At 45.5% G+C, this 27,500-nt stretch overlaps 1 protein-coding gene across 1 annotated transcript in view; it reads right to left on the bottom strand.

Moving 5' to 3' along the window:
• The window catches only part of thsd7ab (thrombospondin, type I, domain containing 7Ab), a 196,096-nt gene that overhangs the window by 81,643 nt on the left and 86,953 nt on the right, over window positions 1–27,500 (bottom strand). The window contains exons 6-10 of the mRNA XM_063199502.1: window positions 25,863–25,931; window positions 20,657–20,812; window positions 18,603–18,806; window positions 12,050–12,244; window positions 4,972–5,221 (exon numbers count right to left, since the gene is read on the bottom strand). Of these exons, the coding sequence (XP_063055572.1) occupies window positions 4,972–5,221; window positions 12,050–12,244; window positions 18,603–18,806; window positions 20,657–20,812; window positions 25,863–25,931 (874 nt within the window). The remainder of the gene's footprint in view (window positions 1–4,971; window positions 5,222–12,049; window positions 12,245–18,602; window positions 18,807–20,656; window positions 20,813–25,862; window positions 25,932–27,500) is intronic.

Raw genomic sequence — 27,500 nt, 5'->3', positions numbered from 1 at the left:
GACACCGATGGCACACACATATCAAAACTAGACTGCCTGTGCAGTCGCCTTCGACTGCTTAAGGTATATCCCCGAAACGCGGCGCTTCCAGTCCCCCATCATTCCTACCACTCCCGTCCACCATTTCGTAAACGTAGGCTATATGATACATAGAGACGTGACATGACGTGCATAGGCTTAAAACCAAACTATTGTGAAAATGAAGCAAAAAATGGGGCAAATGGTAATACTGTTTTAATGGTTCAGTGGATATACCACATTAGGTACAGTGTAATAACCAGTGTAACAATATTTAATACAATGTAATGTTTTTTACTTACATCATGTGTTTGTGCGTAAGTGGTATTACATGGTATTGCATATTGTTACACTGGTATTACACTATATTACATGGTATTGCATACTGTTACACTCGTTATTACACTGTACCAGATATTGCATATTGTTACACTGGTATTACACTAGTATTACATGGTATTAAATATTGTTACATTGGTTATTACACTGTACCTAATATGGTAGATTCACTGAAATGGTGAACCATTAAAATAAGGTGTTACCGGGCAAATCAATCCACCCAGTCAGAAGTTATGGGCCAAATGAAAATTCCGCCATTTTGAAAGTGTTTTCTTCCAAACTCGAATCAGTTCATGAACCTACCCTAGAGCATTCACACACAAAATCTGGGACAAATCCATCCACCCGGTCAGTAGTTATGGGCCAAACAATAATTCGGCCATCTTGAATTCAGCCATCTTGAAAGTGTTGACCTCCAAACTCGAATCAGTTCCTGAACCTACCCTAGAGCATTCACACACCAAATCTGGGACAAATCCATCCACCCGGTCAGAAGTTATGGACCAAACAAAAATTCGGCCATCTTGAATTCAGCCATCTTGAAAGTGTTGACCTCCCAACTCGAAGCAGTTCATGAACCTACCCTAGAGCATTCACACACCAAATCTGGGACAAATCCATCCACCCGGTCAGAAGTTATGGACCAAACAAAAATTCGGCCATCTTGAATTCAGCCATCTTGAAAGTGTTGACCTCCCAACTCGAAGCAGTTCATGAACCTACCCTAGAGCATTCACACACCAAATCTGGGACAAATCCATCCACCCGGTCAGAAGTTATGGACCAAACAAAAATTCGGCCATCTTGAATTCAGCCATCTTGAAAGTGTTGACCTCCAAACTCGAATCCCTACCCTGCCCTAGAGCATTCACCCAAAAAATCTGGGACAAATCCAAACATCCGTTCAAAAGTTATCGCGTTAACACGAAAGACCTTACGCGGCGGACGCGGCGGACGCGGCGGACGCGGACGCGGCGGCGGCGGCGCACGCAAAACCATTACATCCCCGACGCTCCGCGTTTCGGGGATATAAATAGCAAAGCAGCAGAAATAAAGCATCTGTCATTCATTTTCACAAACACACACAGGCCCACCGACAAGGAGGCGGGGCGAACGGGTATGTTGTCCCGGGCCCAGGGAGATAGGGGGCCCAGAAATGGGTGCCCATTCCATTGTATCTATTGGGTTGGGGGCCCAGTCAGATGGCTTTGTCCTGGACCCAACAAAAGCTTGTCAGCGGCCCAGCACGCTCACACGCACACGCGCACGCGCACGCGCACGCGCACACGCACACGCACACGCACACACGCGCACACGCACACATACACACACACACACAAAGCCCTTAGCACTGAGAGGCTGGAATGACAAGAGAATGAGGTGGGATCAAATGAATTAGAAGTTTACATTCTCGGTTGCTCCATGGGATACCAGCTCTCCATGCTGAGAGATACCAACGTTTTTTGTTTTTTTTTGCCTTTGTTTCGCTTTCTTCTGAAACTCGTGCAAGAACCTCAAGAATCGCGAAGAACACAACAACACCACATCAAAGACAGCAGTGACTCGCGACAACTGCAGTCTCTATGTAAAGCTGAAAATACTAAGTCTGAGGAATTATTAGGGGGGGAAAACAAGGTAATTAACAGATTAACTGTCGCAAAGCGTTTTCTCAGAAGCGTTTGTGTGTGTGTGTGTGACGGGGCTGTGCGCCTGTTTCTCGCAGACAGACTGAGGCACGTCCTCCAGTGACTGTAAAGAACATGGCCTCATTACGCTGCCGCCGTGGCAACTGTTTTTTTGCGCCACTCTAATAATAATACCAGGCATTGTCCAAATTAGGATGCCGTCAAATGAAATTAAATTTCATTTCAGTAATGGAGGGGAGAGCCTTCATTTGCTGAATGGAATTGTTCCAGCGCTGTTAACACAGTGCGCTTGACACAACCCCGCGCAGTCATTAGGGGATCCAATTACATTATAATTTTGTCTATTCAAAGTCAATTTCTGCTGCTCAACGTTCTATTTTAATTACGTGTAAGATGACAGAAGTGGCGATGTGAAGAAAGAAGAAAACATTCATGTCTAGCATTATGGTGGCTAGGAGGACAGAGATCATTACATTTTGCTCCTAAGGCAACGGCTTTGTCACATTGTGGATTTCCACTTAGTGTGTCAGAGTGGCCTCAAGGTGCTGTGCATTGGAAATAGATCATGAGGAGAAATGGCTGCAGACAGAAATGCTTCAGCCTGCCTACTGTCGGGTGGTAGAGTGCTCTATTATCTGTGTTTGCAGATTAGATGCTTTGTGTATTTGTTCCTTTTATTTGCTGCTCAGACTTTTGGTTTACTCTGGGTTTTTTTTGCAATTGTGACTTGATTTGCTTTTCTGTTGTCTTTTTTTCACTTGTTGCTGTATTTTGCACTTCATGGCCACCGTAGTCTACTCACCAAATATCAATCACCAAATATCAACAAAATCCAGCAAAACACACAAAGAGGAACAACACACTAAATACATGAAGTAAAAGAGTGCAAAATCTATAACAAGATAAAACGAAGGGTGAATTGAATACTCTGAAAAAATCATCAATGGCTGTAAACAAAACTTTGTCAAAGTGGTAACTTTTTGGGGTTTTGAGGGGGGGCATTTGTATCTGGCTGTGTTGGCACGGAGCCTGACACATCTGTGAGGGAGAGATTGGAGCTTTGAGGAGCTTTTGGTCGCTCTCTCTCCTCTGCTGACACCGAACCGAGCCGGCGACGAGCATGAAGCCTCGGAGATAAACAAGCTGCGAGAGGGCCCCTTCAGAACAGAACAGGGCCGTGTTGCCGTGTTGCTGTCTCGCGGTCTCTCATCTCGGTGGCGACTTAATTGCATTTAAGAATCAGGCCCACTTAATTACCGCCATTATCATCAGTGGAAAATTACACAGACTAAAAATGACTGGGATAATTTGCCTGTTTGTGATTCTGCGGTGAGTGTGCTTATTTATTTATTTATTTTCCACTCCATCTTCCTCAGGCGTGCACTCTTCCCTTGCCTGCGGAGGAGAGATAGTGTGAGGGAAGTAAGGAAGGAAGAGAGGAAGAAGGGAAGTTTCTCTACATCTCTCTCTCTCCTTGCATCTCTTCTTTCAACTCTGTCTTGCGCTCTCTCTCTCTCTCTCTCTCACACTCTCCCTCTCGCTCCCTCTCCCTCTCTCATGCTCTCTCTCTCTTTCTCTCTCTCTCTCTCTCTCTCTCTCTCTCTCTCTCTCTCTCTCTCTGTGTCTTGTGCCCTCTCCCTCTCTCTCTGTCTCTCTCTCCCTCTCTCTCTCGTGTTCTCTCTCTCTCTCTCTCTCTCTCTCTCTCTCTCTCTCTGTAGCTCAGCTAAAGTACTCGCTGTACCATATAGACATGCATGGTGTCAAACTCCACTCACACTCAGCTACAGTAGCTCCTCCAATCTCCCTATTAACCCTTTACAGGCACTGGCTACTAGTGGTGTGGATCGGCACTGCCCTCACGATCCGATTCGATCACGATTCGGGAGGTAGTAGATCCGATTCGATTCGATTCTATTAGATCCAATCCGATTCGATTCAATTCTACAATGCATTGCAATGCATTACATTTCTACTGAACGCAAAGCAAATGTTCAGCCATGATGAGGAAATACAAGTAGTCAGATACTGAGCGACAATTTATTGTCTGTTTTCTGTCTCAGTCTGTATCAGTCTTGCAATGTTTTGAAGTGTTTTTATTTAATTTAACATTCATTTGCTCCCGAAATATCCATGGAAGTAATTGAAACTTAAAAAAATTGCCGGATTGATTCTGGAACTTGCCGGATCTGGATCTGGATCGTCCATGCCCCGGATCGATTCGGATCGCCGAATCGATCATTGTTGACACCACTACTGGCTACAGGCACTTGCTATTTTATAGTCATTTGTTACTATTTTATTTTTTCATGGACATAATAAATCCCAAAATAAAAAAAATGGATGTGGCGTGGCTCCACAGAAGTTTTAGCCAACTCCCATGAGGATTGTGGCCCGTAAGTATAAGAACGACTGAACTTTAGAGACCTCAGCAGCACTAAAACAAATGAATAAACACGTTTCACTTCCGCTCGCTCAGTGCTCGGGAGATTCCCCGTAGAGACTATGTTACAGCCCATAAAGAAACACGCCAAGGAAGCTGATTCAGCCTCGTCGATGTGATAATTAGTGAAATCACCCGTTAACGCTAACACCCACTTTCGCTTGCCTTGGTAATCCCCAAAAGACAGACTCAGGCATGTGCAGATGCTCTGCTTATATAACACAGCCATGCAAAGCAGTCAATACTAATTAGTATTACTGCTTCATCATGTCTGTGAATCACCCATAGTTATAATAGTTATAATAATTCTTATGACACCTGTAAGACCAATGCCTCTACAAGCCTATTAACATTGCACACAGGACCCCAGGGCAAAACATTGATAGAGGCCCCTTCCAACCAGCCAAAGTCATAATAGGGCCCCCACCACCAGTATGGGAGGGCCCTGGGCCCAGGGCCAAATGCCCTGCTGGGCCCCTCTATAGCGCGGCTCCTGTATATAGTCAGTAGATAAACAAATAGGCTCACTTTTTCGGAGGCACCTGTCCCACGTTGACCTTGACGCAGATGACCTTGCGGGTCTGGAGCCCCATGGAGCAGGTGGACTTGCTGGTGCTGAGGCTGGCATTGGCGTTGGCGTTGGTGTTCGCGTTGGCCACCGATGGATCCTCGGTGCACTGCGACCAGGGCCCCGTCTGCCAGTGGTAGACCAGGCACGGGTGCTCGTTACAGGTACGCGCCTCCTGGAGGTAGGTGCTGTTGGGGCACATGGCTCCCCCTACGTGTGTGGAGGAAAAAATGAAATGAGAGATGTATAGCTGTAAATAAAATGTGATCATTGATGCATTTGTTGCCCCATTTAAGCTATTTTCGCATGTTCATCAAAGAGTCAAACAATACTACAAATTACATCAAAAAGTGAAACAATACTACAATGTAACTTGCAAACGAAAGTACTGTACACTACACTACAAAGTTAAAACACACACACTGTTTGTCAAGGGCCATAGAGGTAGAAAAAAAAGACTAGAGTGGCCAAAGCAAAGGCTGACAGCACCGGAAAATGGCCGGCGGAGCAGGTGATGGATATTTTCACAGAAATTAACCATTTTGACAGAGGTTACATTAGAAAGGTCTACCTCTGTCAGGATTGCTGTAACAATTGGGGGTGTGGTCTAGTAGTCTAGTATTTCTTTCTACCTAAATGTGAAGCACTCTGTACTGTGTACAGCAAACTACACTATACAATTACAGAATACAAAGTGAACAGAACACACTGTCACAGTCAGTATTACGTAAATACATTAACACCAACATGCACAACAGTATGCATAGATACATAGGAGAACAAAGGGGCCAAGGGGTATGTTGCCCAGGGAGATAGGGGGCCCAGAATTGGATCCCCATTACATTGCATATATTGGGTAGGGGGCCCTTTCAGATTACTTTTGTCCTGGGCCCAGCAAAAGCTGTCAGCGGCCCTGCACACACGCATGCACACAAGCAGGCACGCACTCACACACACACGCACGCACCCACACACCGTTTTCTGCTACTTGCTACATTAGAAGTGCAGTGCCCAACTGCCTGTGGATTCTCAGGAATAAGAAATTATGGAGTGTGGCTGTAACGATAGGAAACGAATGGAAGTGTGCCATGCTTCCACTGACTAAAAAAAGCATGCCACACACACGCACACACACACATACACACACACACAAAATCACCCACGGGGCATTTCACCCTACTTAATAGCCCGAGTGATGGATAGACAGACCCGCGGTCCGTGCCTAAAACACACTGAGCATATTTTCCCCACTCTGTGTTCATTACGGCGTCAGGGAGAAGTATTTGCCTTAACGACGAGGCATCACTCCTGCAGTTTCTGCTTTCGTTTTTTTTTTTTTCTTTTAAGAGGGAGAGAGCAACGGCGGTGGGGGCCGTTTCTGCGCCAGATTGATGGGCCTAGTGAAGTGTTTGGCGCCGTGCGAGTTCCCCCGTTTCTCAGCGGAGGGAGTCGATACCTCGCCCGCTCACTCGTCTCACTCGGAGTTTGGAGACCCCGTAGAGGCTCTGAGTTATTGCTGACATTCACAGGGCCCTTCAGGGGGGGATGATGGAGCTGAGGAGCTCACTGGGGCTCCACCGACTCAAAGCTAACAACCCCCCTCTTCCCCCTCCCTCACACACCCCTACCCTCTCTCCCATCCAGTCCCACTACCCAACACTAAACACCCTCCCTATCATTTTGCTATGGTGAGTGAGAGCTAACACCTTCCCGGCACACCCGTCCCTCACTCTTCTCGTTCTCATCCCAATCCCCAATCCACAACACCCTTCCTTCCATCTCCCACCCCTCATGCTCCCTCCTCCTCTTCCTCCTCCTCCTCCTGCTTATTACAAAATCAAGGCACACCAGGGCTGGGTTTAATGAAGGAGCAGAGCAGGGGGAGAGAGGAAAGGAGGAGAGGGAAGGAGGGTCGACTGAATAAAAAGGGAACACAAAAAAACACCAATGGAGACCAATAGAGAAACCAATAAAGGAGTAGGAAAGAAAGACTGGAGGAATCCTCTAAAATGTATACAAATAAAATGGTTTAAGACGGAGGTCTGGAATGAAAGGGGTGGGGGGCAGTGAGGAGCGGAGGGTGGGGCAGGTGTGAAGGAATCAGGTGTTTTAATTAAAATAAAAAGGGTGACGAAGGGCAGAGGACTTTGCGACACATTCGCTGCCACTGACCTCAAACATCAGCCGACTCGTAATGAGGCCATGAGCCCCATCATACACCCCCACCCCTCCGACTCACCCCTTTCTCACGTCCCTGTGAAAACCACTGTCTCAGCACGCTTTAATTGCATCGCTAAAGAGCCGTGAGCTGGGGCTAAACCTGCTGCTCCTTGGATAATGCACCTCTCAGGAGAGATCCGGAGGGGAGCTTTAGTGAATCACCAAAAAAAAAAAGTCGGAAGGAAAGAGGAAGGAAGCAGTGCAGACCGCTGCTTAGGTTTTGGAGCCCCTAAGCATAACTGGTCAGGAGGCCCCCCTTCATAATTACATAATAATACTTTATAATTTAGGAGGCCCTAATTTTGGGGGCAAAGTGGTTGAGGCCCTAAGTACTCTACTTACTCTGCTTGCCTAGCGGCAGCCATGGAGGCAGTAAGGAGAAGAAAATACAGGCAAAGGTTTGTCTGCCATGCCATGCCCTGCAATTGAATGTGTTCAGTAGAGTTAAGCTGAAAGGTGCATGGGGCCCAGATAAACCCTGAATCTGCCCTCTCTCCCCTGTCCACTTGTTTCAAGCAAGGTGCAGCCATGATATAGACAGCGGTAGAAACTGTCTCTTATGCGTTATTAATGCTTCTGCTTTGGTGTTAAGGGGCAGAAGAGGGTGAGAGAGAGGGGTTAAAGGATTGCGCCAGAGACAGAGGTACAGACAGACTGACAGACAGAATAACTGACAGACAGAAAAACTGACAGTAGATGTAGATAGATAGTGAGAACGAAAGAAACAGAGAGGAAGAGGGAAAGATGGAAACATCCATACTGCATTTGAATAGCATCACTGTGCTGCTCAGCGGCACATGAATGACTGAATTCATGAATGCATCCCCCATTATGGCAATTGTGCATGCCTAATGAATATTGGCCACAGAGTGAAGAAAAAAATCCCACAGCGAGAGAACGGTGAAAACACAACTTTTGTTTCGCGGCTTTAAAAAAAAGAGAAAGAAAATATTCTGGCACTCAAGAGTGCAACAAGCTGCATTTGGGGGAAATGATCCTTAAAATATATTTGCGCCTCCAGCGAGAATCTCATTAATGTCTTCTTTCCAGAGCTAAGTCGTGATGGATTGGGAGAGCAGAACAGTACAGAATTCCCACGAAGGACAACACACTGTACATGTACAGCTTCACTGCTACTAATTCAAACATTGCACACAAATCTACGCTCTAGTCTACTGGAAACAAACAAATTACTTTTATTTGTTCAAATCACATCCACAAGATGCTATTCTACATATTCACAGAGAAGAAAAAAAGTGAAGTGAATGTACCGAGAAGTTCAGGAAACTTTGGGACATTGGTAAGACCTTGAGGGAACAATAACAATGGTTAGCAGCACACACATCTTCCCATTTGAGTGGGAATAAAAACAAGTCTTTATGTGTTTCTCAACCTGACACCAATAACCTAGCTACGGTCTAATTATGGCTACGAAAGACGACACGGTCTAAAATCTAGGAATGAGAAAAACAGCCTTGACTCAGGCAGCGTTGAACATTACCCTCCATCACAGTAATCCAGGCAACTACCATTGTCGTCACTGTGGAAACAGAACACAGGGTGCTACTGAAATAACACTTGCTTGCTTTCTTTTTTCTCTTTCTCTTGATCTGTCTTTCTCAGACACATTGTACACATGCATGCGCGCGCACGCACGCACACACACACCCACACCCACACCCACACACACACACACACACACACACACACACACACACACACACACACACACACACACACACACACACACACACACACACACACACACACACACACACACACACACACAGTCACACACACACACACACACACAGTAAAGCCCTTGTCAACAACCAATTTCAAAAGGCTCTCGGACAAAAACAAAATAAAATACAGTAAGCCTGAAAAAAGACTGTGGTTGTTCCAATGTCAATCAACATTTTAAGTTATAATATACCACGTCACTCAACCTTAGAACAACAAGCTCTTACAGTACACGTCTTGGTCAAATGTCTGGACACACATTACAAGACAAAATTCTTACATGCTAATGTTTTGTCATCTGTTGTAAAATGTCACAGACAAAAACATTTCAGCTAGTTACATGTATCACAATGTTGAGTCTGACCTTTTAGGGTTGGTTACAATGCTGGTAATGTGTTGTTTGGACGAATATGGGAAAAATGGACTGGAAAAATGTAATCTGAAAAATGCATATTGAAAAGAAAGATGTATCTTCCTCTGTCTAACATTGTTAGTGCTAGGCGGGAGATTTGGAATACTTAATGTGGCACTCTGAAAGTGAAATGAGGTTTAGCTTGACAGTGTAAAAAAAAGACACAATGTTCCATCTCTCTGTGAATTTCGGAATAAATACTCTCCCTTTTTGACAGATCAAAATGAACACTATACCCAGTCGCTCGGCTGACACATGGGCTCCTGGTTAATTCACGAGCTTGGCTACACTGTGGATGTCAAGCACTGTGTGAGTGACGGGTAAATAATGTTTACACCTGAGGCACGATATTTTGTCGTCCACTCACGCACAAAGATATGGCTATGTGTTGGCTCTATATTAGACTGACACAATACCATCAAAGTGCAAAGCAGGGTCTCCATTAAACACGGCACAGTTAAACAGTAAATGGAGTGTAGTCTATTTTTTATGACAGGATCCTCACATAATAATGGTTTCCTTTGACAATGAAGGGGAGACTTGTGTTCAACAACCTGACGTTCACATTGTAAAAGAGCACATTTGGGATGTTAACATTTTTTTGTGGTTAAGTAAACAGTCAAATGGTTTTCCCCAGGAAATTTGGAAGACTTCTAGATGTATTTCATTGTAAAAAAGAAGAAGTTTTAAAAAAGCGTGAGGCAAAAGTTTAGTTTTAAAAAAGTTTTAAAATTTCATCTCAGAGGAGCAATACACACTTTTAAGTGAATAAAAAACAGACTAGAGCACTGAGTGAAGCCCCATCCTTTAAAGCCCCATCTTTTCATTGAGGCAAGGAGAACTGAATTCGAACCAAATTTAGCTGACAGACAAAAATGTGCACAGCCCCTTAATAAAAGCAAATGAGCTGAGCTTCTCCGGGGTTGCCGGGGTCAAAGGTGAAGGTCATATGCAATATCACTTCCCATGCCCTGGTCGCACAATATCCTGTCTTATACATCTCCATAGACCTTTATTAAACACAGACAGATTTACGTATTGCACAGAACAGAGGTCATAATTAAGCCGCTCAAGGTCATAGGGGTCAAGCCTCAGGGTCATATGCTGTCTGTTGCAGCAATGTCACTGCAATTGGAAGAAAAAAAAGTGCACTCAGGGCTTTTGTGTCAAGTTCGATTTCATTGCAATTGCAGTTCATTGACTAAAGGTTCATTAGCATTCTGTGGCCAAAATCAATCAATCTATAGAATATGAATTGCATCCTTTGTGGACCCAATAATATACACAGGACAAAAGCTTTTGTTATTATTGTTCTATACATTCTGTTTTTGTATGGCCACACACATCTATAAGATAGTAGTTATGAATTATATTGCAGAGTGAAGAGAAATTGGCCGCACAAGGCTCTGCATCAAGTTCGATTTGATTATCTGCAGTAATCCACTGATAAATGTCCCACTGGTGCACTCTCATAAAGCAGTTGGAGAGCCTACAGTAAGCGAGAGAGAGAGGGGTCACTCGCTCACAGTCGTCCTGTGTTCTCTTTTCCGATAAACTCTGCCTCGAGTGTGATTTGAATGCGGTGACACGCCAAAAAAATTTAAATGACAGTTTCCCACAATGGCATGCCAAGTGCCTGACTTTGCTTAGAGATGCAGTTTCGCTGCCTACTGTCCGTCTGTACCCCAGGACCCATATGCATATGAAGTGTATCGCTAGTGTAGCTCGAAAAAAGTAGGACACAGAATGTCTGTGAATGGAGAAATCCCACAGAACAGCATACCAGTTCCCATTTATATAACCCAATTTCTCTCTCTCTCTCTCTCTCTCTCACACACACACACACACACGCACGCAAGCATGCATGCACGCACACACGCATGCACGCACACATGCACACACACACACAAACGCTAAAAAAAATCTCAGTTCTCAATATGAGTCATGGATTCATTGAATAATTTCCTTACAAATTAATCATTCCTTCAAAAACCATCCTAGATAAAGTAAATGCTGGGTGAATTGAGGCTACTTCAAGCCTTACAAATGAATCATTCCATCACAAAGGCATAAATCCACCCTAGATAAAGTTAACACTGGTTGACTTTGGGTTACCTCAAGCCTTTCAAATGATTCATTTCCTCACAAAACCATCCTATAAATAAATAACATATAAGGCTCGGATATGCTTGCTGCAGGATACGCATGCATGTCCACATTTCGTGCACAAACATATTGCAATGCGTATTTTATATCAATTTTCCATATTGAGGTTGCAGTAGAGTCAAACAATAGTGGAAAATATTACTGAGAGCACCTTTTGTTATTTTTGAACCCTACATGGTGCCTCAAGCATTGTGCATAGTGCTCTGATAGTTCTTCTTCTAAAAGTATGTGCACTCATTTACACACAGTTAAGTTGACGTTAAGTCGCACAGAAAGTCTATCCCAGGCCTAACAATTACTACCCTAGATAACACAGATTTATACATTTGTTTTTACCAGAATGGCAATGACCGAATCGTAGTGCATTACTAAAGGCCCTGTGTTATGTCATAGTATGAGTATTACTACGGTAATTAACGTGTCAATGACTATTAAGCGTGCCTCCGCTACGGTTCACTGTTACCTGTACTACGTGCTACGTGCTACAGTTACAGTACCTTCTCCGGCATTGTAGGCCAGTATGGAGCGTGTCCTCATCTGGCGTCCCTCTGTGGTCTTGCTGGAGCAGGTCTGGGAGCAGGAGGACCAGGATGTCCAGGGGGTGAGGGCGCAGTCTCGGGGGCAGGGCACCTCACACTCCACAGGCCCAGGAACAGTCTCCTCGCTGCAGAGGCTCCGGTCTACTGGCTCACCTACAGCACAGCACAAAGAGCAAGTGGACAATGAGAGCTGCACAGTCAGTTGAACGACCAATGAAGTTTGATGATAAATACACAAACAAAGGAACTAGACTGTACTTTTTGTCCCCTCGCTGTGTGTTTCTTCGTTTGACTACTTTGTGTTTCTTCAGTGCAGTACAGAGAGGAAGAGGACAATTAACTTAGTGAACTGAATAAAACATTCCCACTGGTGTTTGTCAATAATAATGTGAACAAAGAAACAACTTTTTTTCTCTCACAATGTGTGCCTATGGTTTGACTGAAGTGCGCCATCTCCCTTCTTGGAGAGGGTTTGTGACCAAGCAACCGAAGAAACATCCAACACCGCAGTTAAGGAAGCAGTGGTTTCATAATTAGTCTGTTTTTGTGAACACAGCAGATTTAACCAAAGTTCTTTCTCAAATAATCGTTTCATCTGTTATGATTAGCATTTTAGAATCTGTTTCTATGCCAAAGTCAGTGATTAAAATGGCTATGCCTTTCTGAATCAATAAAATATACACAAGACAAACAGATTATGACTTCCATGGTGCTCCTTCAATGCTGTTTACTATTCGGTTAATTCAGTTTTTTTCCCCCATGGTCATACATCTGTAACGCAGTAGTTATAAATTGTAAATTGCTAATCTAAGAGCCCTGACGATGATGCCCCTGACATTTCATGTACACACATAAACATGTTAATGGCCATCATGCCTGGAATACATCACGTGGTGGCGGCAGTGGTGATAAAATCTCATTGCATTTTAATCACCACACATTTCAACGGGTAAACACAGTTCATTTCCACAATCATAAAACTGCGATGTTACTGTCCTGGTTTTTGTGACTTTGAACAGATGCACTCTGGGTCTGAGTGCGGGAGAAAGAAGAAAAAAAAAATAAAGGCCATATGTCTGTGCATACGGAATATTTTCTTGAAGTGTGTGCCATGTCTCGGATTAAATACTTCATCAGGGCCTAGAAATAGGCCGAGACAGACGATGGAGAGTCCACAGAGGCATGGGCCATTTTGCAGTGACGCATCTATAATGCATGAGCTATCTTGGTGCGGTGCGCTCCGCATTGCATCGAGCAGAGTGTGTGGCCCACCCCTCTGCCCACATGTGCCTCACTATCTACGTATGTGTGTGTGTGTGTGTGTGTGTGTGTGTGTGTGTGTGTGTGTGTGTGTGTGTGTGTGTGTGTGTGTGTGTGTGTGTGTGTGTGTGTGTGTGTGTGTGTGTGTGTGTGTGTGTGTGTGGTTGTGTGCGCGTGCGTGTGTCTGTGTGTGTCCTTCTAAAAAGTCACACCACACAATCTGCCATGTGCGGTTCTGTCCGCCCTCTGATATTAACCATTCACGACATGGTAAAAATTTTGACACCCACATCAGGAAAAATAACCGTGAAATACCTGGCATAGATATATAGCACATGCACCCACACACGCATATACTGTATAGACCCACACTCAATCACGACATAACATCCATATGATCATGCACATAATAAACACATAGGTATTGCCATGCTGTCCTTTCCACCCTCTGATTTTAACTATTTGCAACATGGTCAAAATGTTGACATACAGATGAACAACAATGAAATACCTGGCATAAGTAGATATACAGGTATATTACATGCATCCACACACGCACATACAGTATATACCCACACTCAATCATGACAGTACAAGTCTGCACGCATCATGCACCACACATACACGGTATACACACCCATATGCTTACATGCATTCATACTGCATAGATTCACACATGAAACTGATTTGATCAATTCCTACAGTAGCATAGAGAATGGCCGATTCATTTCACACATGTATAAGAAAATTCACATCAAACCACATATGCACTGTACATACACCCACACGTACAATATCTATATACACTCACATGCACGCCCACTCACAACCACACTCACGCACGCACGCACGCACACACACACGGACACAGACATACACACTCACACTCACACTCCACTACAGTTTCTGTGGCACCGCATTTTGGCATGGCAGGGGGCAGTTGTGATTGGGTCACTGCAGCGTATAGTAATGGCTTTGGGTGGTAGGCGGTAGGCTAGTGCTCTTCAGTAAGGTGCTTGCTGAATATTCATCTCCATAATCACTGCAGACACTAGTGCTTATGGGAACAATCAGCACTGAGAGCCAATATAGCGCCTCATTTACACACACTAATGACATGAGGAAACAGATGCTGACAGAGAGACGAGAGAGAGAGAGAGAGAGAGAGAGAGAGAGAGAGAGAGAGAGAGAGAGAGAGAGAGAGAGAGAGAGAGAGAGAGAGAGAGAGAGAGAGAGAGTAAACAGAATTGTTGAGTCAGTTATTGTGTAGAGAGAAAGAGAGAGAGAGACACACAGAGAGAGAGAGAGACAGAGATAATGACAGTGAGAATGACAGAGAACAAGATGGAGAGAATGATGGAGAGGAAGAGAAGACAAATGAAAGAGAGGGAAACAAAGAGACAGTGTTTTTCCTACTGTGTAGACATCATGGGTGTAAGCACAGACACAGTGAGACAGTCGTTTGCTACCATAGTTTCTTATCATAGACTATCATAGGCCTATTTATTTGCTGAAAATACTCAACTACAGAGAGCCTTAAGTAACAGATTAAGTCATTAATTAAGGCATAAACATTTTGGTGACAGTAGGGTTATAACATAGGCTCTGCGCTAAGGGGTTAATGGACAACAACACCATACCTCTGCAATATATGTATATCAATATGGAGGCACGGTAGACAGCAACACCATAGCTCTACACTACATATCAATATGTAGGTATGGCAGACTTCAAAGGGTTTTTTTGTACCCTGTATTGACAACCGCCTCTCAACCATATTTACATTGATCCCTTTGTTTACTGTGAGGCTTTCTGGCAGACCACCGCATATCTGGAGACAAGGATGTGCCCAACGAAGACACCAAAAAAGAAAAAAATGGCGAGACAATGAGAAAGAGCGAGTGAGAGAGAGAGCAAGAGGGATAGAGAGCGTGTGTGAGAGAGAGACAGAGAGAGAGAGAGAGAGAGAGAGAGAGAGAGAGAGAGAGAGAGAGAGAGAGAGAGAGAGAGAGAGACAGAGAGAGCACTACAAGAGGGGAAAAAAACACTATCAACCAATCTATTCTCATCTGAGCACCCCTAAGGATCAATTGAGCTTCATTCCACCCATTAGGGAGTCCTTTGGGGGTGGGGGGTGGTATGAGCATGAAGCAGAGAATTTGACTGAAAAGAATTCCCCCGCTCTCGTGTTTCATCCCCGCTGCAGTACCTGAGCTCAAGCTGTATCAATAACAAGTGAATTTCTCTGTCAAACCAAACTCTATTATGGCCTTTAATTCCTCGTCCTCTTCTGCCACATGGGCATTTGGAAAGCCTCGCCACTAATGAAAGGATTTATTCTGTCCCTCTTCCTCCCCCTCGCTCTCTCTTTTTTACTAACACTTGTCAAGGACATAGTATCTGTGGTACTCTGTGTGTGTGTGTGTGTGTGTGTGTGTGTGTGTGTGTGTGTGTGTGTGTGTGTGTGTGTGTGTGTGTGTGTGTGTGTGTGTGTGTGTGTGTGTGTGTGTGTGTGTGTGTGTGTGTGTGTGTGTGTGTGCGTGTCTGTCTATGTGTGTTCGTGCGTATCTGTCTATGTGTGTGTCTGTGTGCGTGTGTGTGTGCGCGCGCGTGTGTGTGTGTGCGCGTGCGTGCATGCGTGCATGTGTGTGTGCATTTGTGTGCGCTTGTGTGCACTTGTGTGCGCTTGTGTGCGCTTGTATGTCTGTGTCAAGCATAGTCAATGTTTCTCCTCAGCTTTGTTCTGGGTATTTCTTCTTCTTCTAAAACACTGAAAGACACTGGTTGCCGGGTTAAGTGCATTCCATTCGTCGAGCGTGGCGCCGAGAGACAAGCAACTCAAGCAGAAGAGTACAAAAGGATGGAGGGAGGGGTGGGGGGGCTGACAGTGTTACCATTTCTCCAAAGTCTTAACGAGGCATAGTAACCGGGGGAAACAGAGGAGACGAACGGTACACCTTAAAGTTCAGAGGAGTCTGACTAATGCGCTAGGCTAGCAGACTGACTGGGGAGCTGAGTCAGTGTGATTTAGCATGAGTGGTGTTTAATTACGCCAGAGGTGAGAGAAGAGGGGGGGACAAATGGGCGGAATGTGGCCCAGGATGCTGAGAAAAGAGGGGAAAAGGTGCAGCGATGGAGGGAGACGGAGTGAGAGACAGGCCATCCGGTAGGAATAGCAAACGGCCGTGATGGATAGATAGATAGATAGATAGATAGATAGATAGATAGATAGATAGATAGATAGATAGATAGATAGATAGATAGATAGATAGATAGATAGATAGTAACCTGGCTCTCGCAGATGCGAGCTCACGAAGTGTAACGAAGATGCACGAAGCACTAGGTCTCGCGAGAGCCAGGGTAGATAGATAGATAGATAGATAGATAGATAGATAGATAGATAGATAGATAGATAGATAGATAGATAGATAGATAGATAGATAGATAGATAGATAGATAGATAGATAGATAGATCAAACCAACTGACCAAAAGATTGTACAATCAACTGACAAACCGACTGTGTTTCTTCACTGTTGCAATTCCAGCTAGTCCTTCTGATGCCCAAAACACAAAGGAAGGTCACCTCCCGACGGTGTGCGTTCGTGTTCTTTGAAAGACTAAAGGAAGTTAAGGAGAGCCCATTAGTGTGAATTCACACTGCTCAGTCCATGTCGTAAAAGATTTGGCATCCTGTAAGTAAAATCCTGCCCAAGGACGAGAGATAAAACCCCAATGGACAGCTGCTCTTGTTCAATTAAGGTGCGAATAAAAAAGACGTGTCCTCCCACATTACAACTTTCGCAGTCAAACAACCTTCCTTTCAACATCGATTTTTTTTTAACTGGCCAGTAAATACACCATACTATCAGTACAACAGCATGGAGTGTGCAACGTGCATGGTAAAGATAAGGTATGATATACTGTATACTCTTTATGCATACTAATTCCATGATACAAGGAGAAAAACGTACAAGCGTTCGGGCCGAGCCGTCCCCTGAGTTCTCATTAAAGGGTGTTACTCTACTGTATGAACCAAGTGCTTTTGCAAACAAAGGCCTGAGTGAGGCGAGAACAGTAGGCTACACAGTGGGGTGTGTGAGAGTGTTCATGTGTGTGTGTGTGTGTGTGTGTGTGTGTGTGTGTGTGTGTGTGTGTGTGTGTGTGTGTGTGTGTGTGTGTGTGTGTGTGTGTGTGTGTGTGTGTGTGTGTGTGTGTGTGTGTGTGTGTGTGTATGCGTGTGCGTGTGCGTGTGTGTGTGTGTGCACGTGTGTGTGTGTGTGTTTGTGTGTGTGAGCGTGTGCATGTGCATACTGTATGTGTGTGCATGTTTATGTTTGTCTGTGTGTGCATGCTGTATGCATAACATGTGCATATCTCTGTGTGCTTGCACAGCATGCATCATCTGTATTGATGCAATCTCACCATGGCTGTTCTCCCACTGAACCTGTGCGTTTCTACGCCTTGCATGTGTATCAATGTCCCCTTACCATCGTTGTTCTGACACTGGACCGGTGGGATCTGTGAGCCTCTTGTAACCTATTCTACCTATAAACTATCATAGTTTTTATTCATAACTTACTTTATTTTACAATGTTGGCAAATGTGGAAAAAGCTAATTCCTTCATTTAAAAAGACACATGTCACACATGTCATGTATCTGTGGTATCTGTGTGCAGGGTCCACAGTCCATGTTGTCACCAGGGATGCACTCCTTGACTGACTGTGTATGTATACCTGTCTGTCTGTGTATGCATGTGCATAATGTGTGGATGTGTATGGCATGCATGCTCTGTATGTGCTGCGTTTCCACGGTGTGCATACATCTGCGCCAGAGATTCTTTAAGTATATAGAGATATGCCATCGTAATAGGTTGCTATGGGCACCTAACATGACCAGGTTCCGGTCTGCCTAAAGGGGCGTGTCATAATACTCTTAGCATTGAATAGAACAGTCCTTGTGTCTGCCTAGGTCTGCCTAAAGGGGGATTTCTCCCCCTCCCCCTTGCAATAATAGAACCCGGAAACAGTGGACCAATGGAACCTCTCTCTCTCTCTACTCTCTCTGTCTGCACTACAGTATGTGTCCTCTCACCATCGCTGTTCTGACACTTAATCTGTGGTATCTGCGTGCTGGGTCCGCAGTCCATGTTGTCATCGTATGTCTGTCTGTCTGTCTGTGTATCCATGTGCATTATGTGTGCATGCGTATGGCTGCATGTGCTGTGTTTGCACCGTGTGCCCTGCTCTCACCGTCGCTGTTCTGACACTGTATCTGCGGTATCTGGTTGCCGGGGCCGCAGTCCATGTTGTCGTCGGGGATGCACTCCTCCAGCTTGAGCATCCTCCAGCTGTAGCAGCTGGGCTCCTCGCAGGGGATGGCCTCCAGCAGGTGGGGGCAGCTGCCCATGCCCCCCGTCGGGTAGTTGCTGATCACACGCTTACGCAGCTTGAAACCTGGAGGGGTGGGGGGGGGTGGGGGGTTGTGGAGAGCAGGGAGCAAGGAGAAAAAAAACATACAAGAGAAATCTGTATGGTGAGATGTTAACATATGGAATTTGAGAGCCTGTTTCGTTAGCTTGAAACCTGGTGGGGGGTGGGGAGGAAAGCATATGATACAGTATAATGGACATCTGTGTAATAGATTAGCATATGGACGAACAAGAACATGAGAGAATATGTTGTCTGACACGTTGGCCCAACACGATAAAGACCTTCATATTCGCTGGAGGAGAGAGAAAGAAAGAAAGAAGAAAAGAAAGAAAGAAAGAAAATATCTATCTCTCAACCTCTCTATTAATCTGGGGGCGCGGTGGCGCAACACACTCAGCCCCCCACATTTGGGCTTTCTTGCCCATGGGGACCCCTGTTCGAGTCCGGACGAGGTCATTTCCCAATCCTCCCCCATCTCTCTCTGCCACTCACTTCCTGTCAGCATCTCATACTATCCTGTCAATAAAGGCATAAACAGCCCCTAAAAAAAACAACAACAACCTATCTATCAATCTACCGATCTGTCTCTATCGATCTGAGAAACAATTACAGGAGTGTGTATAAGACCACCAAGCTAGCTACATAATAGCTAACAGACCTGTCCCGCAATAACAACACAAACTTCACAGCTGTCCCTGATGTCTGCCAACTGGCTTGTTAATTGAGGTACTTGGAATCATTTGGCACATAACATTTTGTGAGAGCCATGCTGTGCTAAGTTCCACAGACGGTCGTACAAAAAAACTACTTTTGACAATTGCAAGGTTGGGCAGCTGGTGGTGTGCAATCTCCTCTATGTGACCTGATGATATGAAAATTGATTTGACGATCATCGTAAACTACCCCAATAAAGCTTTGCTCAATGGGAGTGCTGTGGACCAGAGTGCTAATACACCTGACGGTGTACGGGCTACATTGTTCATGGGGGACCCGGGTGGAAATCAGGCTTGGGTCATTCCCCAACCCACTCATCTCTCTCTCCCAGTGCTTTCTTGCCTCTCTTCACCGTTCAACCGTTAGAAAGGAAAAAGAAATAGAAAAAAATGAAGTATTTTCTCTCAGTTTCAATCACCTGCTTAAACGACAAGGTCTTTTAACCATCTTCAGGCAACACTTGCTGTGGAGTGTTGTAATTCAATTGATTATTAATTAAGCAATTCGTCTTATCGGTTGAGTGACACTAATGATACATCTCCTCTCTTCCTGTGAACACAGCAATCTACTAGTACATCTCGTCACTGTGATTACTACCTTGGACCTGCCTACAGGAAATGTAAATAACGGCAGAGACAATTTCCTGCCACATTAAAGGGGACAAGGAGGGAATCAAAGAGAGTGAAAGTGCTGAGGAGGTGCTGTGACTGTAATGACACGGCTGTGCCCACATCATTCCAAGAATCAAATGACCTCATTTGGCAGCCATCTTTGTCTCAACGTGCAATTACTAGCCAAAGGCTCAGACACACACACATGCACTTGTCAAGAACACACAGGGGTATATATAGCCTCTATAGTGTATACGTATAAAGGGGAGAGGGCGGTATGGTGTGTGTGTGTGTGTGTGTGTGTGTGTGTGCGTGCGTGTGTGTGTGTGCATGCGTACGCGTGTGTGTGTGTGCGTACGTACGTGCGTGCGTGTGTCCATGTGCACGTGCACATGTCTGTGTGCAATCGTGAGTTAACGTCTCCCATTGCAGAAACACACACACACATATTAGCACAATCTCCCAGTCCAAGTCCAGGCAGGCAAGCCAGCATGCGTGATCTCAGAGTAGAGTACAGCGTAGCATGCACGGCGGGGAGCCATCTCTCACCTTTCTTCCCCAGCTGGTCATTACAGTTCTCGAAGGTGCAGGGACCCCAGGCCCCCCACGGGGACACTTCACACTCGATGGGGCAGGGGATGTGGCAGAGCTGGGTGGTGTTTGGCACCGGAGCGGAGCAGAGACCGTTGTCCACCGGCTGCGAGGCTGGAGAAGAGAGAAGGGATGGAGGGTTGGAGAGAGTGAGGGAGGGATGGATAGAGAGAGGGAGGGATGAGGAGAGAGAGAGAGGGAGGGATGGAGCGAGGGATGGACAACGTTAATTGATCTTTTGTCTTTTTTTTGCTTCATGATAGATTCACAGTGAGATCACACACACATCCATTTAAGATGGGTGCAGGGTGTAAAAAGGTGTTGTTCAAAACAAGGAAAAAGATGAACCACACACCAATGACTCCATTTTCTTGTTGTTGTGATGTTTCAGGCCTCAAAACCCTTTTTTTGCTTCAGGACAGTGCACATTGATGAACATATAAAGTATTCACACATGCAGGGCCGCTGACAGCTTTGGCAGGGCCCAGGACAAAGTCATCTGAAAGGCCCCCCACCCAATACATACAATGTAATGAGGACCCAAATCTAGGCCCTCCTCTCCCTGGGCCCAGTACAACTGACCACTTGGTCATCCCTTGTCTGCTTCCCTGCACACATACATGCACATCTGTGTTGTATATTATACATGTAAATGTGCCAGATTATACGGATGCCCCTAGCGGCTAATTTCCATTTGTGGTCCAATAGGCAGGTAAGATGTTTATGAAACATACACATAACATCACAGCACTCACTTATTCTAGCCTGACTCTCTCCAGATGGATCTTACTCCACAAATATCCATCTGGAGCTACGTCATAGGTGTACTTCTCCAAAGGCGTGGTTTTATCAAAAAAAAACTGTGCAGGTGGTTGGGGAAACATTTGACATTTGTAATGAGCTACTACTTTAACCACTGGCAGATTCAAAAATATAGTTAAAAATACAGAATCAATGTCGATGAGTGAGTCCATGCGAGTGGCCATTGTTACTGAAACAACTGTTGATTTTCACAGATTTTTCTACTTCTCCACTACGTTTAAATTTTGAGTACGTCCTGTCTATGTAAATCCCGCTATCCGGATTGGTTCATCCACGTTTTGGTTTGGGAGCAGGGTGAATCAGAAGGTTCTCCAGACCCTTGTGTGAGCTCTCAAAGCTGAGTGGAAATACACACAAGGGTCTGGCGAGAGTCAGGCTACATTTATTCTACCTTGTCAAGCGTGATAAGATGAAGGCAATGAGTGAATGCCTTCACAGATGCTGCATAGTGTTTGTCATATAGAAATAGGTATCTCAAAGGACTAAGAAGGATGAGCTGAGTCGTGTGTTTACTTTGCAGGTATTATAGAAATTATGCATGGATAGATGTTTATTATTCACAATGAATTTTTAAACATGTGTACTGTACATGTGATATCTCTGCACATACTGTATATCAATTAATAATGTAGGTCAGAGATAACATGCATCCGTATATGTTTTCGTACTGTTGTGTGGGCTGATTTTTTTTTCCGCTCGTGTCATTTGCAGAGATTGGAAGCATATTTATGATTCAGAAAGCATGTCAACAGTCACAGGGAGCCCCATATTGCAAGAGAGAGAGAGCGAGAGAGCGAGAGAGCGAGAGAGAGAGAGAGAGAGAGAGAGAGAGAGAGAGAGAGAGAGAGAGAGAGAGAGAGAGAGATAGTGAGAGAGAGAGAGAGTCGCTCAGTTCTCACAGCTTCCTGTAATGAACTCCATTAGGAGACTGTGCAGAGCACTGAGCCGTTTGCTGCTGAAAGGCGTCTCTCATCATCTCAATCCGACGAGGAAGCCTGCTGACGTGACACTCGGCGTGCACATCAAACAACATCCTGCCCTGCCACTTTAAAAGACGTTGCTTCACCTCATCAAAATGTGTGAGATCCCTGATGACTGTGCGCTCTCTCGCTTTTTCTCTCTCACTCTTTTTCTTTTTCACACACACTCTCTCTCTCTCTTTCTCTCTTCTTTTAACCTAGGATTGTTTTCTGTATTTCCTCTCTCTTTCCTCTCCCTCCACCCCCAAAACCCCTGACGCGCTCACCCTTTCAACCTCACTCTCACCCTACACTCCCCCACAGCACCCCCCCCTCCCCCTCCCCCCCACCACTACCACCACCAGCACCACCACCACACACAACACAACATACAAATTTAGCAACGAAACAAAATGGCTGCTCCCTGTTGCCTGGGTTTCTATTGCCATTCTCTTGTGCTGTAAAAAGCACGAACACAGTAACAGCATGAGGGAGATTTTCCTCCTCCGAGCGGTGTGGTGTGGTGTGCGGCACGCGGTAGAGGAGGCGAGATGCCGGAATAATTACAAGATTATCTGCAGCGCGGCTGTCTGAATGGGGGCCTCTAAAATCGTAGGTGAAACACTCAGGCGACGCACTCGTGTCTGATCGTCACTCCGATTAAATCACCAGTTTCCTGGTTTTTATGTTGTTTATCTGCCAGATGGCACAGACCCCCTACTTAGAGAATTTCTCCGTCTAATTAAAACTTGTGAACGCCACACACTTGCACGCACGAACACACACACACAACACACACACACACACACACACACACACACACACACACACACACACACACACACACACACACACACACACACACACACACACACACACACACACACACACACACACACACACACACACACACTCATACATGATGTTGTGCACACACACACACACACACACACACACACACACACACACACACACACACACACACACACACACACACACACACACACACACACACACACACACACACACACACACACACACACACACACACACACACACACACACACACACACACACACACACACACACCAGCAAGATTAACACATCCTCACATAAAATGAAACCATGCAAGTGCACACGCATGCTGTGATGAGAATATCCTATCCTATCGGCTTGACATTGCCAGTTGTTTTCCTCTATTATATATCAAAGGCCTGCGGCAGCGCGGCACGTGTCTTGTCTGCTCCTTGGGAGCCTTAACACCCCTCCCTGTCATAACAGCGTGGTGACGAAGACAGCTGTCTGCCATGACACAATCACATCCGGCCATCAGCAACGGCAAAGTCCCAACACAGGCGGCCTGGAATGATGGCTCATTCAGCCAGGGATGCTGACGTGAGGGGGGGGGAAGCAAACAGGTCAGTTGTCCCTTGCCCAGTGAGAGGGTGCCCCCATAATTGAGTTCTTAGTATATTGCATTATGCATTTTATGGGGGTGGGGGGTGGCTTGCAGATTTCTTTGTCCGGGCCCAGCCAAAGCTGTCAGCAGCCCTGCATTCAGCGTTCATTGTGTATGCACTACCAAGGAAAGGATTGGGGAGGCAGCGTGATGAGTCTATCCCACACCCCACTGTGGACATAATGCCAAACTCTTATCTCTTCATTTATAACAACCGGCATAAACAGAGCTCTGGTCAACCAAAGGGAGTGGCCGTGGCAGGCGTGTGAGGCCATGGGGGAGTCTTGCATTTGATTGGTCAAAGAGGGGGTGGTGATGGCTGGGCTGATTAGGGTGGGAGATTATGGGGTGAGGTGGGTCGGGGAGGGGCCTCGGGGGGAGGGTACCAAGATACAACAAAACAACTGGCTTGAGGGTGAATGTTTTAACAAGGATGGCGATTGAGTCTGATCGCAAAGGGTAATCAGCACTTCTCCCAAATGTATTCTGGAAAAAAACAAAACTTGAATGTTGAATGTGTTTCAATGGAATTCTTCAGAATTATAATTACACAATTTGGAGTAGGCTTATAAATAACAGACGAAAATTATAGACAGTTAGATGTTTTCTTTCAAGCAGGGTGAAATCAATGATGTCTCCTTTTTGAAAAAAAAAGAACTGCCTCCGCACAAGCATAGGCAAGTTGGGCTCTCTCTTTTGGAGGGGAAAAGCGCTTTGCATTTAAAAGTCACTGGAGTGTCAAGGGGAATTACTCCAAAAAAGCACACTCCCCACCATCGCCCTGTTCTCTGGGAGAGCAACAATGCCTCAAAGAGCAAACAGAAGTGTAATGAGCTCTCCACGGACAAACAATCGCAAACAAACAGGCGTATATCGCCCCGGCACTGTACTGTATGTTAATGGGGCGCGTATCACTGCTATCCATAGCGTTTGAACAGATACTGTAGAAAAAAGAGGGTCACGGAGAGGATATAGCCACAAGGGCATTGAAACAACCATGACAATGACACAGAAGAGAGAAGAGATAAGAGGAGTCAACGCAGAAGAGAAGAGAAGAGAAGAGAAGAGAAGAGAAGAGAAGAGAAGAGAAGAGAAGAGAAGAGAAGAGAAGAGAAGAGAAGAGAAGAGAAGAGAAGAGAAGAGAAGAGGAGAGAAGAGAAGAGAAGAGAAGAGAAGAGGAGACTAGGTATTAAGAAGCTGTGTACACATACATGAATATTTTTGTATTGTTGTTGTTGGTATATCCCATTTAGGGGGCAGAAAACACCTGTCACAAAGAGTTTTTATTTTTATCCGCGTTTATATGGATAAAAAAATATCCCCATTTAACCTGTTAAAACAGTGTTATAAATGTGTTGTTACCAGAATGGCAATGACCTATTTGTAGTGTATTACTAAAGGCCCTGTATTATGTCACAGTAGAGTAGTACGACGGTAATTAACCTTTCAATGACTATTACATCGTACCGCAGATGGTAGGTGTGTATTATGGGTCTACAAATATCTGCATACGTGTAACGAGCACCACCACCAAAAAATATCCTCATTTCACAATTCCGACCAGAGGACAAAAATGTGTCCACTTGTTGCTTATTCGGCAGTAATGGCGGAAATGCGATGCCCAATTTATCCATTGTTTCCTGAGTAGTGATATCACGATCCGGTAGTAGAAGAAAAGCACAAATATGAAGAGATAACAAAAAATGGCGGCGAAGGTCGTGTTTTGACTGATTTAAAGAATGCGTTTAAGATGGACAGACCGACGGACAGACATACCCTCTTATAGGGATGCTAGGACGCATCTCAAAATATCTGCATAAGTGTAACCTAGGAGGATATATAGATACCTAAGATTAGAAAAAAAGATAAGAAAAAAACATATCAACAGGAAAGAAAAGAGGCGATTAGAAAAGAGAAGCCTTACCTGTGATCTCATAGCTGATGGAGAGCAACGGAGGGGCACTGGGTTTCTGGTTGTTGGGTGGTTGGCCGTCTATAAAACAAAAAATACAGCAAAATAGGAACATGAATAAAGGAAAGGACAAGCCAAAGCACCATGGAATAGGATAAACTATCTACAAAAGCTTAAAAGAAGTTGAGAGAAAGTGGAGCTGAAACTAGTGTCTTTGGGGTTAAGCCAGCTTTGGGGACGGAGAGACAGATTCAGGTCCCCTGTTGACAGAGAGCTCTGGCACTTGATGCTTAGACCTCCAGCAAGACAGACAGGCACACACACACGCGCGCACACACACACACACACACACACACACACACACACACACACACACACACACACACACACACACACACACACACACACACACACACACACACACACACACACACACACACACACACACACACACACACACACACACACACAGCACACACACACACACACACACACACACACACACACACACACACACACACACACACACACACACACATATATACACACACAGAGGCACACAGCACTCTGGACTGAAAGAAACAATCAGCTCCCTTGTTAGGATAGCTACCATAGAGATCCTAGGGACTAAACAAACACACGCACAAGCACACAGATGCACTCATACACACACACGCACGCATACACACACACACACACAGCACACACACTCGCGCTTGATGCTTAGACCTCCAGCAAGACAGACAGGCGCACACACACACACACACACACACACACACACACACACACACACACACACACACACACACACACACACACACACACACACACACACACACACACACGCTTGAAGTGACAGTTCTCCAGGGCCGCGGTTGCCCTTTGCTGCGACAGCTGCATCAGTGGGCCATGTTTATGCATCAGAGCCCCAGAGTTAGTGGATACCCTCCACCACCACCACCAGAGTTACCCACCTCCACCACCACCCACCACTACCAGAGTTAGTGGATACCCTCCACCACCACCGGCCACCCACCAATACCAGAGTTACCCTCCATCACCCCCACCACCCACCACTACCAGAGTTACCCATCACCACCACCACCCACCACTACCAGAGTTACCCTCCATCACCACCACCACCCACCCAACTCTACCAGGGTTAGTGGATACCCTCCACTTCCACCACCACCCACCCACCACTACCAGAGTTACCCTCCACTGCCACCACCCATACACCGTTACCAGAGTTAGTGGATACCCTCCACCACCACCACCCACTACCAGAGTTACCCTGCACCTCCACCCACCACTTCCAAAGTTAGTGGATACCCTCCACCACCACCACCACTACCAGAGTTACCCTCCACTTCCACCCACCACCCACCATCACTACCAGAGTTACCCTCCATCACCTCCACCACCCACCATCACTACCAGAGTTTCCCTCCACTTCCACCCACCACCACTACCAGAGTTAGTGTATACTCTCTACCACCACCAAAGTTACCCTCCACCACCACCCACCACCACTACCACAGTTAGTGCATGGATACCCTCCATCGTCACCACCCACCACCAATACCAGAGTTAGTGGATACCCACCACCGCCACCACCCACCCACCACCATCAGAGTTATCCTCCACCAC

This window comes from Engraulis encrasicolus, chromosome 5 (assembly GCF_034702125.1).
Source record: "Engraulis encrasicolus isolate BLACKSEA-1 chromosome 5, IST_EnEncr_1.0, whole genome shotgun sequence".
In the NCBI taxonomy this organism is placed as follows: domain Eukaryota; kingdom Metazoa; phylum Chordata; class Actinopteri; order Clupeiformes; family Engraulidae; genus Engraulis; species Engraulis encrasicolus.
This window is presented reverse-complemented; position numbering and strand designations above follow the sequence as displayed.